At 34.9% G+C, this 13,905-nt stretch overlaps 1 protein-coding gene across 1 annotated transcript; it reads right to left on the reverse strand.

Annotated features, from left to right (window-relative positions):
* Positions 1-1,510: 1,510 nt before the first annotated feature.
* Positions 1,511-12,581, reverse strand: LOC311085651 (uncharacterized protein). Its single transcript, XM_084118213.1, has 11 exons — positions 12,235-12,581; positions 11,647-11,973; positions 10,741-11,043; positions 10,012-10,131; positions 9,868-9,929; positions 7,472-9,617; positions 5,885-6,151; positions 5,455-5,766; positions 3,604-3,885; positions 3,333-3,472; positions 1,511-3,002 (listed from the first exon to the last, which is right to left on the reverse strand). Exons 6-11 carry the CDS (start codon positions 7,584-7,586, stop codon positions 2,994-2,996), a joined length of 1,125 nt encoding a protein of 374 aa, XP_083974339.1. The 5' UTR covers positions 7,587-9,617; positions 9,868-9,929; positions 10,012-10,131; positions 10,741-11,043; positions 11,647-11,973; positions 12,235-12,581; the 3' UTR covers positions 1,511-2,993.
* Between the last annotated feature and the right edge of the window lie 1,324 nt (positions 12,582-13,905).

The raw sequence follows: 13,905 nt of genomic DNA on the forward strand, positions 1-13,905 counted from the left end.
AAAATACATGGTGCATAAGTGTGTACACCCCTATGTTAAATTCCCATAGAGGCAGGCAGATTTTTATTTTTAAGTATTTTTTTTATTATTCATTTTTAGGATACTATGCATCCTGATAAAGTTCCCTTGGCCTTTGGAATTAAAATAGCCCCACATCATCACATAGCCTTCACCATACCTAGAGATTGGCATGGTTTTATTTCAGTTAGCCTAAAAGCTAGTTTGATTTGCATTGAGAGATGATCTTATGGAAAGTACCCCATGCCAATCTCTAGGTATGGTGAAGGCTATGTGATGATGTGGGGCTATTTTAATTCCAAAGGCCAAGGGAACTTTATCAGGATGCATAGTATCCTAAAAATTAATTTAAAAAAAATACTTAAAAATAAAAATCTGCCTGCCTCTATGGGAATTTAACATAGGGGTGTACACACTTATGCACCATGTATTTTAAGGAAGAACATTTATTTATTTACGATACATTATTCATTCACAAAGAAAATTGGTGTCCTTAAAGGTTGGATTTTTCCTAATTTTTTTAATTAAGGCATTAAGTTCAATTTCCAAAATATGATTTTTTATTCCTCTTTTTAGTCAACTTTAGCATGGGTGTATTAACTTATGCATTGCACTGTATATTTGCCAGCATTGTATTTAAATATTTGATACGTTTATTTAATTTATTTATTGTTATTCATTTATTTCAGAAACCACACACAAGCACACACATAAACCTACAAACAACTTGTGGATTTATTGGAATAAATCAATGCTTGGGAACTGGAGCTGTCATGAACTTCTTTGCTTACAAACCTTCTGATCGAGGTTGAGGATTAGATGTTTACAAACCAGTACATCTATGCACATACATCTTTAACACCTAAACTTAATAATTACTAACTATTAATAAGCAGAAATTAGGAGTTTATTGAGGCAGAAGTCATAGTTAATAGTCAATTAATAGTGAGAATTGGACCCTAATTTACAGGCAAACTGATACCAACAGCAACTTTCAGATGCAATTATTTTTTTAGCTCAAATGGCACAGAATAGAAAGCACTGGATTGTGGAATATCAAAAGCAGTGAAGGATACATATGCTGCCATCAAAAATCAATCAGATGAAGGTTTCTCAGGAGAAAAGAAGTGAAGCTAACATTGGATTCAGACATACAAATTCATCTCTAAAACAACTAGGCTACAATCAAACTGTCTGATTTGCTAAATTGATATAAACTGATTCACTGAACCCTGTCAGGATCCCACACTTGATATTGATGCTCCACGTCTTTAGCTGGGGATTTCAAATGTTGTTGAGCTCGTCTTTGGCTCCCTCTAGTGTCACTGAATTGAACTCACCACAATTATACAACTCACTCATTCATAAACACTTTTTTCTTTTCACCAAACCTAAATTGCAATTCACTAACGATAACAGAAGCATTTCAAATAAGAAATTAATACAGGGTCAGTTCCCAGTTTAAATAAGCAGCTAACCATGGTCTAATATTACTGTATAATCAGAATCAGTATTCTTTATTGGCAAGTATGTTTACACAAGGAATCTGTCTAGGTGACATAAGCTTCCACAGTACAGACAGAATGACAGTGGCATGACAGATGATAAAAATAGAATCAAATTTAACAAGCGAAAAAAATACCTGACGCCTTCTGCTAGAAATCTTATAATGGGCCGTGGTTGGATCTTCCATCAGGACAACGATCCAAAACAAACATCAAAATCAACACAAAAATGTGTTTCGGAGCACAAAAAGCATCTGCCATGAGCGTCTCAGTTCCCTGACCTGATGAGTGGAGTGAACTGAAGAGAAGAAGCACCAACATGGATCTGTGAATCTGAAGGATCTGGAGAGATTCTGTATGAAGGAATGATCGCTGATCTCTTGTCAGTTGTTCTCCAAACTCATCAGGCATTATAGGAGAAGACTCAGAGCTGTTATCTTGGCAAAAGGAGATTGCAAAAAGGTATTAACTAAAAGGGTATGAAGAATTGTTGGCAATGTGTTTTGGAGAAAAACATTTTTTTCATAATGTGAAATTATATATATATATAATTCCCCCCAATCCAATTTGAATTCTTTTACTTCAATGAAAGGTTCGATTTTTGCCAATTTTTTGAACGAAAGATCAAATTTTTTGAATGAAAGATTTATTTTTTACAGGGTTTTTTAGATCATATTTACCGGGGGTATGAATACTTTCCGTACCCACTGTATTTTTTTTTTTTGCTCCCATCTAATATCATTACAGTTTTTATTTTATTTTATTCTCTTTGATACTATTTTCACAAGTAAAGTGTACATTTTCAAATCTGTGTACATTAGTACAAAAGTGTACATTAGTACAAAAATCCAAACTGACACACTTGTAACAAAGCTTCAAAACCTGATGTAATGCTTTCATTCAGTTGCACATATTTTCAGTCGACATAATCATTGTTTCAAACACAAGATTATTGTAATATGTAATGAGAACATTTGGTTTAAACACAACAGTACGATCTCCTTTCAGTTTAGTACTTTTAACAATCAGTTCATTCAACAGCAAACAATGCAAAATACATATTTAAATAATGACAGTAATACAGGCTATGTTGCCACATACGAAAATACACTTACATTACAAAACGTATGAAATTGAATCCATAATGTTTGTAATAGTATCTATCTAGTGTGTTATATGACTGAATCTCTACACAGATGAAGGGTGATTTACAGTAATATGGCAGTCTCTACAATGCTAATCAGTTTACAGTATCACATACTGTAATGTACTTTATTTTATGCCATCTGTCTCTGCATCTCTGATCAATCTGATGTTATATATGTAGATTTCCTCTCATTACTTGATCCTGCTTTATGTTCACAAATTGCAAATCTCCACACTGAGCTCCACACATTAGTTTTGTTCTGTGCAGTCTCAGTGTTAGTATTAGGCACGTAGACTCTGAATATAGCCTTCATGATCTACTCCTCAAGCATCCTGTAAAAAACAAAAAATCATAGGGAAAAATTACAAATAAGAAAGGAAAAATACTGCTGCTTTTAAAAACTGAGAGAACATTTTTTCATGTTACAGAGAGAAAACTCACTAAAACCAGCGATAACAGCAATGTCAGTATTGGCAGCACAATCTGCAATCTACATTAATCTCTGATTAGGCATCATAAAAGGGTTATCATTTATTTCCCTTGAGGTCCACACTGATTTTTGTTTTTCTGTACCAAATTCATTTTTATTTAAATTTTTCTATTTTCTATTTTATTCTACGACTATTTTCTACTTCCTCTATGCAAGTTGTGATGATACTTACATGTTCTGGTTGATTACGGTTTCTGCAGCACCAGATCATCACTCCCGCAATTACAGCCAGCAGCACTGAAAACACTATCAGTGGTATAAGTATAAAATAGTAGTTGCGCTTTTCTGTAATAATCAAATGGTGGTGCTTTTCTGTAAGAAACAAATGGAAAACAGCACTTTTTGTCTGTCTGTTTTCAGTCTACACACAATACCTCATCTGGAAGAGGAACTATTCATGTATCAATACAGGTCAGAAGGCTGTAACATTACAGCTGATGTACCTTCACATGTATGACAGTGTTCACTGATATCCAGATGTGTGGTCTGGTTTCTGATGGGATTGTAGATCACACAGCTGTAAGTGTTTTTATCCTGATATTCCACCTCCAGAGGTAGAGAGAGACTGATGCTGAGATCAGACACACTGATGCTGGACAATACACTGATTCCTTTGTACCAGGAGAGAGTCACATCACTCACATTCAACACTGAACACACCAGTGAACATCTGGACACTGATGATGATGAAGAACAGTTACTGATGTTAGGAACAGGCAAAGAACCTGAAAAACAAAATGAATAAGCAAAGAAACAACTTTAACAATAGATATCTGACTGTTGTCTGAGACTGTAAGTCTCAAAATAAAAAATGTAAGAAATAAAATAACACAGGTGTAAAAACAACCTGAGGTTAAAGGAACCGTATGTAGGATTGTGGCCAAAACTGGTACTGCAATCACTTTAAAAATACTGTAGAGCGGTGTATCTCCTCCCCCTACCCCCTGACTCGAGGTTGCCAGATAAGCTGAATTCAGCAGAAACGTAGGCTGCTTCAATGAGCTTCTAATGGCAAGTGACGACGAGACGTACACAGTAAGTTTTTTTCTGTTAATTATGTTTATGCTATAGATATTAAGTAATTAATAAGTAGTAATTAATAGTAATTATTAAGTAATTATATATTTAAAAAAATGTACTAATTGCCATTAGTTAAATATAATCGTAAAGATGTATGCTCGTATGTGACAGTATAATCGTAAAGATGTATGCTCGTATGTGACAGACAGAACGGTAGCTGTTAGTCTAACTTGTAACGTTATGTATCTGTCATTAATGTAAGTACAAGCACAAGCCTATGTCACTATGTGTAACCAATATCAAAGATACAGCTATTCATTTAGCTGATGCTATAAGTGAAAGTGGCCAGCTGTATTTTTTTACTTACCCTGCAGCACACGTCCATAACACGCTAAAATATGTGATGTGAAATACAGGTCAACTTGCAGCATGTGTAACTTAGTCCACGATATACGTGAAGAACGAATGACGAATAATTTTTTCTGAGGTAAAGTTAGGCTTCTGTCTCAATTACGTTTCAAATTGCCATAATGGGCGTGCTAATGTTGTTTTCCTCAGCGTCTCAGCATAATGACAGAGAAACGGGCTCCTATAATGCATTGCTAATGTTAGCATACGTCCATGTGAGCTAACGTTACGTTACTTTGCACGAACATGCATAACTTTGTTCGACTGTCATGAATATATGAAATGTCCATTGACATCAAGTACAAGTTAGCCAAGCATAGATGAATCTTACCTGTCCAGATAAGCAACGTTGGCGTCTGTGTTCAAATTCTTCTCCGTTTTCAGCCGTCTCTATCTTTCAAAAGCATCTCCAATACAAATTCTGGTTTAATTTCGGACTTTGTCACGACGAATTTCTGAATTATAACGAGGTCTTTTTGATTTAGTAACGTTAGACATTTTTATCCGACTAGAGTTGGGGTAGGTTAGAGCAAAGCTGGCAACCCGGATCCCGAAACACTACTGACTTCGTGATTGGTAGATAGATGGAGGGAGGCGCGTCAGGCCAAAACACAAAATGACAACATCAACATCAGTTGAGGGCTGCAAGTCCATTTTTTAAATGACAATATCTTAGCCATACTACTGTTGTCAGTGATATAAGTATTTGAAATGAACATGATTTCTTAATGTCTAGTGACACATCAGGGCCATTTTATGATTAATTGAAATAGATTTCTTACATACAGCTCCTTTAAATTACAATGCTTTCAATGCTACAATTTATTTTCACCAGGATGAAAGTTATGAAGGAGAAAACTGCTTACCGTACACTTTAACACAATAAAACTTTAATGTTTTATGTTGTAATATTTCATTTCTGATGATGATAAATTTATAACATCCAGTGTCTTTAATGCTGATGTTCTGGATGGTGAGAGATCCGTTCTGACTGTCCAGCTGAAATCTGCTGAAGTCTCCGATTCTCTCATTATCACATGTAATATTGTTATTAGCTATACATAGATGATCTCCAGACATCCACCGTATCACATCATCGCTCTGTAGTTCAGAAGCATCAGGGCAAAACATCACCGAATCTCCCTCCATCACTAAAGCGTTCTTTTCAACTCTTAAATCTGTAAAACACAATATCCAGTTTAAACTTGACATTCATTGTAATTTGTAATTTCTTTTCATCCTGTTGAAGCTTTTTTAGGTCAGAGTTTCAAAGGGTTTGCTATAACGTTTACTTACACGATCTGGACATGGTTTGTTGTCGAGGTTGAGTGTCGCTGAAGCTCCAGATAATGTGTGATCTGCTCTGAGTGTTTTTAAACCTCTCGTAACTGTCAGAGGTCGAGATGATCCTTTCATAGACTTCAGGGGTGTGAATGTTTGGAGATCCGAACATCCACAACACGTGATCATATTGCTGTGTTTCACTAATATCATTGTGAAGAATGATGAAATCTCTCTCAGTCACTCTTGTCGTCAATTCATACCTCGCATAATCGTTCACATCTGGAAAAAGTTAGTTAATTAATGAAAGATATTAATACACCTGACAATAAATCTTAGCCACTGTCTTGCAAAGTACATTTTAAGTGATTAGTGATAATCTACTTATTATTCAACAGGCCAAATTTCAATTTAGTATAACACACAGCATTCCTTGTAATTTATGTTCGATTTTTTGTTTAACATGTTAAAAATGTTAAAAATGTTTAATGCAACATTCCTTTCCCCCCTTCATCCTCTGGCTAGCGTTACAGTATATGTTTGTAAAGCGAGACATCTCTGCATGCTTCTCTTTGGGAGGCCGATAGCCACAACGAACAAGACACGACACGTGTGCTGTCATAACGTGCTTGTCTATGATTAAGACCAGTGCTGGGGATTAATTACAAGAGAGTTATGTAATCTGGGGCCATATTCACAAAACATTTGATCTTATACTAAGAGTTCTCCTAAAAGCAGTAAAAGTTTTAAGGTAAGTTTCGTCTTAAAACCTATTCACAAAGCTGCTGAGACTAACTTTTACTAAGGAATAGAGAGAAGCCTTAAGCTAAGAGTAAGGGTGGGGTTGACCTTGTTGCTATGACACATTCCAGACACCAGTCTCTGTCAGTGATTTAATCATAGAAATACTGTAGAACGAGGTATCATGTTGCCATATTCAAAGAAAGATTTTAAAATAAAAATGGTATTGGTTTGGGCAAATTGGTTTTATGCAAATTCCCAACCTCAGGAACGTGGCCACTCATTTAGAATGCTCCAAATTCATTAACTTTAGAACGAGTTGAAGAACAAATTCATGTGTGTGAATGCACATTTGGTGAATTAGGCAGATTTTATTTCATGAGAAGTTCTCCTGTGCAATTACTAGTGAGTGAATGAGAGCCACTGGTGTTGTTGTTTTTTTTACTTGAGCTTAGAAAGCAGTTTATGAAACCATTTTTTTTTTTTTAATTCCTCATCTTATATTATTAAAACATAATTTTGACAAAGTTACATTGATTTTAAGATTTTTTTTGTACCCCAAAAATTTGTAAATAATTTTAAAATCTGTAACTGTTAGTCATACTTATGACAACATCATTGTATGGATAAAGAAATGCAGGGTTAGATTGATATAAGAATGAAGAAATAGCATCAATAGTAACTTTTTATTATATGGTCATAGCTGCCATACTTGCAGCCAGAGGCAGAATAAGACCACTGACATATGTACAGAAGACGTTAAGCCGTTAAACAAAGCTGTTAAGTTGAAGTTGATGGTGACTGGAGACTAGAAGATCAGGCTTAATTTTAGAGTAGAGTTTAAAAAAATGCATCACTCACCATCTATACACAGATAAACACAGAACAAAGATAGAAAAGTATTCATATTCTTCAGTAGTTTGAACAGATGAAGAGTTAATGTGTTCCCATCAGTTGCTCTGCTGTTTGTTCTCATCCTAAAAATAAACCAGTAAACTAACTGGAGAAACTTGTACTACATTTATTTCAAGTGTCATAACTTCTGTCATCTTTTATGCCAAGACATTCCCAAAAGAAAACAAAAGCGTAGAAGTGCACCTGCGCAATATGAGTTGTCACACGAGTCAGTGCTTGTAGATCAAACACTATACGCTCTTAGAAAAAAAGGTTCAGTGGAACCCTGGTATTCCTGACTCAACTTTAAAGAACATAACAAAAAGGTTACAAAATATCCATAAAATGATCACAGTGGAAACCCCTGAAATGTACACATGAAGCACATGATAGATCACTTTAAGGTTCTAGAAATGTTTATTTGTGATATATATTTTTTTATTAATGCATTTTAAAGTAAAATGATCAGCCTTCAACACATCAAAACATAGCAAATGAACTATTGTGCACATACATTGGCATTTGTGGTTCAAAATCTTAGATCAGTGTTTCAGTGAGCTTTAGCTTGTTTTCCACTCACTACTCTTGCTGTGCAACGTACATGCAAATGTGTCTTCGTCTGTCACATGACTATTTGGATATGCAAAAGATGGCAGTCAAATTATTTTAGCTGAGCTCTTCTGTCTTCCTCTTCTGGTTAACCGGAAGTGGTTTTCATAAATGTCGTTTTTATAACTTAATATGAACATTAGCAAAACCTTCTTAGATTCACTGTACATTCACTGTTTGTGCTGTAGGGGGCAGCATTAACTTCCTTTACATCACTTCAGCTATCAGCAGGGTAAGAGAAGAGGACTTTATTCACATTTGCATACAACCATGTCCACAGTTCTGCCATGGCAGGTTTGAAAAGTAGGCTTTAGAAGAGCAGAAACTGGAAGGGACAGGATATTATTGGGTTTGCCTTTGTGGTTTGTGTTCGTGGAAAAGCTACTTTCAGCTGTTTCTTAAACGTTGTGATGGTCTAATAATCGATGGAGGCTGGAAACTCCTTCCAACACTGAGGAACAGAGAGGACAAAGGGTCTGGAAAGCAACTTTGCACCTTGTTTTGATGAATCCACCAGGTTCTGCTAATTCATTGATCGTAGAGTAAAGGAGGGCACATAAATGTCATATCTCATTAAGAAGGCTGCGTCCTCCAGGGGTCGCAATTGTCATCCACAGAGTCAGTAAAAAAAAAAAAAACATTACATTTCAAAGTCATCAAGAAATTACAATTTATGCTTCACAAGAAATGTTAACGGGTCAATTTTACGGGTGAGACATCCTTGATGAAGAATGCGGCCAACAAAAAAGACGAGTGCTGATCAGTCCTGAAGGCCACAGTTCAAGTTAAAGATAATCTGAGCAAAAGATACTGTAATAATCCCCATTGAAAATATATAGGATGATCCTTTTAAGTGCTTTTTAGAAATAGGATGAGGGTGGAGATGCAATGTAAACTAGAACACTAAGGAAACCTTCCTCAATTTTAAACATTTTTAAACACCAGTGAAAGCACAACTGCAGGGGTGAAAAAAGGCAAAATAAACAAATACCATACTAACGCAGAACTAAATTACCAAATTAAAGAATAATAAAATAAAATATGTAAAAAAATGTATGCAAAAATAGATACAGTAAAACACACACAAATATAAAAATAAAATATAGGCATATACATAATAAGTGACACAAAGTATATAAAAACTTAGATACAATATAAGCTGCATAATATATAAAATATCAAGCTGAATGCCACCTTCATAAACCGTTCCTTTTAATACTGATAAATTCTTTATGGAAATACTGAACTGATACTCTGAAAAGTGGAAATAAACGAAAAGACACCTTGACAAAAATGACCTCTAATCTGACTTCAGACTTTAACTTTAGCTGCTCCTAAATGAAATGTAATAAAACGGAGTAAAAACATTAATGATGTAAAAATGATCAGATTGGGTGAATTGCCAGAATTCATGGCATTGCTGCAGTATAACAATAAAAAACAATCTGATGGATATTCATGTCACAATAGGTGAGTACACTGTGTGATCTGCTGCAATGATGTCCTGCAAGAAAACAGAACCACAATCACAAATCAGACCAAGGTTCAAAAACACAAGCCGTACTGAAGTATACAAGTGACGGTAACAAACAGCTCTAATTTCCACAAACGAGTAATAAAAACCTTTGGCATCATTATATCAATAAGATGCTCAGTCAAACACACCTTGACTACAGGAATTTAAAGTAGCTGAGGGAGTTTACATATTGAAAACCAGCACAGTTCATACAGTAATAAAATATACAGTATCTTACCATACTCTGAAGTGTAGAGAATGTTGGAACAGCGTAATCCAACTCTTCATCATGACCCTTAACTGTTTTAATAAAAATCAGACATTTAATAAACTAAAATACATTTAATTAACTTGAAATGGTCATTTCAATGGTAATACTTGCCTTTTTTTCCTGGTTGTTTACGTCTTCTGTGGCACATCAAACCTCCAACTACAGCTATTGCTGCCAGCAGCGCTAGAGTAACAGCTATTACCATCATGAAACTTGAACGCCGGGCCGGTGCTGTAATGAACAGAGAAAACAGTCATTAGTGTAATCTGAATATAATGCAGCTAAATCTTAAATAAACCATTATAGTGATGGATCTAAATGTGATTTAACATGTTAGGTTTCAATTAAGCAGGCGTTTAAGTAAAGTACTTGAATATTTTGACATCTATATGATAAAGAGTCCAACTATCTATCTGGTCTTTACTTGATAAAGTTCATAACTTATATTTACAACTATTAAAAATGATTTGATGAACACCGTTGGTTTTACTGTTAATGTATTTCCTTGAAACAGGATGTTTGGGTGGGACAAATCGAAGACATGTCATTTTTTTAAAACGCCAATAGCCTTCAGTTTATTACAAATATCACACCATGTTCGGCTGGAAGAAGTTATTTAAGATGTAGGTGGAGGAACATTCAACAGAGCTCTTTATTGGACAAACATTTGTATATGATAACATCAATGAACTGTCCATATTTAAGAGAAAATATTTTCTATATTTATATCTATATTTAGCATATAGATGACCAAAAAGCTCATGGACATTAAATAAAAGCTATAAAACACACAATTTTGATTAATCTAACACATTTAGAGGATAGGATATATTGTGATACCTGGACATGGCTGACAGAGATCAGTGTTGTTGAGATGTTGAGTCTTGTTGGTGAATGAATAAGACACGACACAGCTGTATGAATCATCCAGACACTGAATCTCCAGAGGTAGAGAGAGACTGATGCTGAGATCACACACACTGATGCTGGACAATACACTGATTCCTTTGTACCAGGAGAGAGTCACATCACTCACATTCAACACTGAACACACCAGTGGACATCTGGACTCTGATGATGATGATGATAATGATGTTGAACAGTTCGAAGAGTTACTGGTGATGACAGGAAAGGGCAGACAAGCTGGAAAATATAAAAATCGTTTACATCTTAATAAGTACAACATAATTAGTATTTAAAAGATATAATGATTTCTTTGTCTGTTTGCAGCATGAACCGCTCAACAGACTCTGCCTTTGTTGTGCTCTCTTTCTGCTATTTTTCAATTTCATGTTTTCAAAAATGAAGATTATGATTAGGATTAGATGAAAGGAATAAAATCTCCCTTTGACTTCTACTGGTGCTTTCAAAATGTAACGGACAGCGTTAAATTATGTTGTATTTGCATATTGAATTGCTTACTGTATTGTGATTGGTTTTCATTCTTATATCAGTTAATTAATCTAAACTTTATTTTAATATTAATCTCTATTCTCTCTAAATTTGGCTTTGCAGCTATTGTAACATTGTTCCTAAAACTTCAACACTATTGTTTCACCTCCTTGTAAAAGCACTGGTATTTCCTTCAGGAAGTGCAAAAGAATAGTACAGCAATTGATGTATAAACCAAGTGTAGAAAATGGTTTTAAGTTTCACTTTTGTCAATTATTAAATACTTATGAACATCCAGATTAATCAAGAGAAGTTTTATTTTTGAGTGTCATCACACACGGACCATTTACTCACCAACAGTAACATTGAATCTTTTGAAAGTTCCGCTGCTTCTGATGATCTGTAGATTATAAAATCCAGTGTGTTCAGTTCTGATGTTTCTGATGGTCAGAGATCCAGTTTGATTGTCCATCTGGAGTTTGTCTTTGAATCTTCCATCATTACTGACAAATACAAAGTTTATTTGGTCCTTTTTAATGATTTCAGCTATTTTAGTGTTTTGAGGTCCAAACATCCACAGTATATGATCATCTCTCTGTACTTGAACATCAGTGTTTAGAGTGACAGAATCTCCCTCAGTCACTGACACTGACTTCACTTCATCTGGATCACCAAACACACCTGAGAAAAAAAAAAATTTTTATATATATATATTATATATATATAAACAAACCTGATCAACATCAAATAGTATTTATGAAGATCACCTAGGACAAAAATATTTAACACCATAAAAAAGGACTTTAAACTAATAGCCTTGTGTTAGGAATTGTCCCTGAACAAATAAGAAACATGACAGTAGTTTTAATTCGCAGTGGGGGGTTTTTTTCTTTCTTTTTTTTCTTTTTTTTCTTGTTATTTCAAAGGATGTTTATAACGTACCATTCGATAGCAATAAACACAGACAGAAGAAAGATGCGCTGTGAATCATTTTTCTGAACTTCTCAATAAACACTCGACGACATACAGGCAAACATGACGCGAAAAACGTGCGTGAGAAAAAAAAAAACATTCAGCGAGCTGGAGCTCCACTTAGAAAAACTATTTCCATTCTCAGGTTACACATTTTCAATAACAAAAATATATATCCATAGTAATAATTTAAAACATTTACAAGCAAGAAATAATCAGCTGATACAGTTCCATGTTAGAAGTCCGTTCAGAAACAGGATCTAGGAGTTTACGCTACATTTACATGCACACACCATCTCTCTCTCTCTCTCTCTCTCTCTCTCTCTCTGGGGGCGGATATTAATATCTGTCAAATGAAACGGCAGATCAGTGTAGGGTTATGTAGTTCATAAGTATTTATGTTTTAATCCAATATTCTGATCATCTGTTTATTTTGCATCTTAAACTTTCTTATTGCTAAGTTGAATAATTTGTAAAAGGGCCCCTAAATTCAATTTATTTTTTTATAGCTCTATGGATATTAGGCTACACATTGGTCCAACGTTTTCAAGAACAGTGTTTTCAAAATGTTGGTGCCAGTGGAATGTTAATATGTTTGCTGTAGATAAGGAGTAAATCTTGGGAGGAGCCGGGGTTTATCTGGGAAGCTCTCCCCGTGACATTTTAAACACATTTATATGAAGCATGCACACATAAAAGTTGTCTAATATTATATTGGATTATAAGTAGTGTATTCAATATCATTATTCTAAAGAACCCATGTGATATGCAAATAGTAAGGAAGAGGATGAGGCACAGCAGACACTAGTGGGCGAAACTTGATGCTGCTTGCAAATAGTGGCCAGGATATGGTACTGATGGATAAAGATTGCTTTGCCTGTGCACACATTAGGCTATTAACATAATCATGTTGCTGAATATAGGCCAATTTACACTGCACAGACGCCGACAGTCACTAGATTAAAGTACTCCTCAGACATTCCAACACACAAACACATTCACAATATTCAATTGGCAATAACAAGCGCCAACGTAAATCTCTAACCAACAGAGTCTGAATGACCACAGAGTTTACATCAGGTAACATCACAATGCTTCCAGGTATGGATACAGAAATTTACATTATGTTCACAGAGGAAATAGTATATACTGCATAAATAGAAAAAAAATGGTAGTAACAGAGTAACAAGTAAAACAGTGCCAATGTACGACCCCTAGACCACCGAGAAACTGTAACAGCCTTGTTCTTATCAGTTTACATCTAGAGGGTTTTTTCTTTTGACACTTTGGGTTCTGGTAGGCCACCATTTCCTTCACAGCTAAGACACAACATCTGTGTCAACTTTCTCACGGTTGAACATGTTAAATCTGCAAAAACAAGCGCCAATCAATGCCAACAGACACAACAAGGGTATAACACACTAAACTGACAAACCCATTGAATTGCTGTTGGTCGGCATCTGGCGGTGCAATGTGAATTGGCCTTAAGACATCTGTTTTAACCTAACAGCGACATAAATCAACTATGAAACTAAACTAAACTAAACTATTGTAGAATTATAATGCTGCTTATTACTTTTATTTCAATCATTTACATATTTATATGAGGAAATGCAATTAGTGGCCAAGCAAAGAAAGGTT

The sequence above is a fragment of the Abramis brama genome (genome assembly GCF_963993115.1).
Source record: "Abramis brama genome assembly, chromosome: 6".
In the NCBI taxonomy this organism is placed as follows: domain Eukaryota; kingdom Metazoa; phylum Chordata; class Actinopteri; order Cypriniformes; family Leuciscidae; genus Abramis; species Abramis brama.

What these genes read in the sequence shown, in the direction of transcription:
- LOC311085651 (XM_084118213.1), bottom strand. Translation starts at nt 7,586, where the DNA reads ATGAGAACAAACAGCAGAGCAACTGATGGGAACACATTAACTCTTCAT. An exon ending in TGTTTATCTGTGTATAGATG is followed by an intron (nt 6,152 to 7,471) that starts GTGAGTGATGCA and finishes AACTTTTTCCAG; the next exon opens with ATGTGAACGATTATGCGAGG. An exon ending in TTATTGTGTTAAAGTGTACG is followed by an intron (nt 3,886 to 5,454) that starts GTAAGCAGTTTT and finishes TTTGTTTTTCAG; the next exon opens with GTTCTTTGCCTGTTCCTAAC.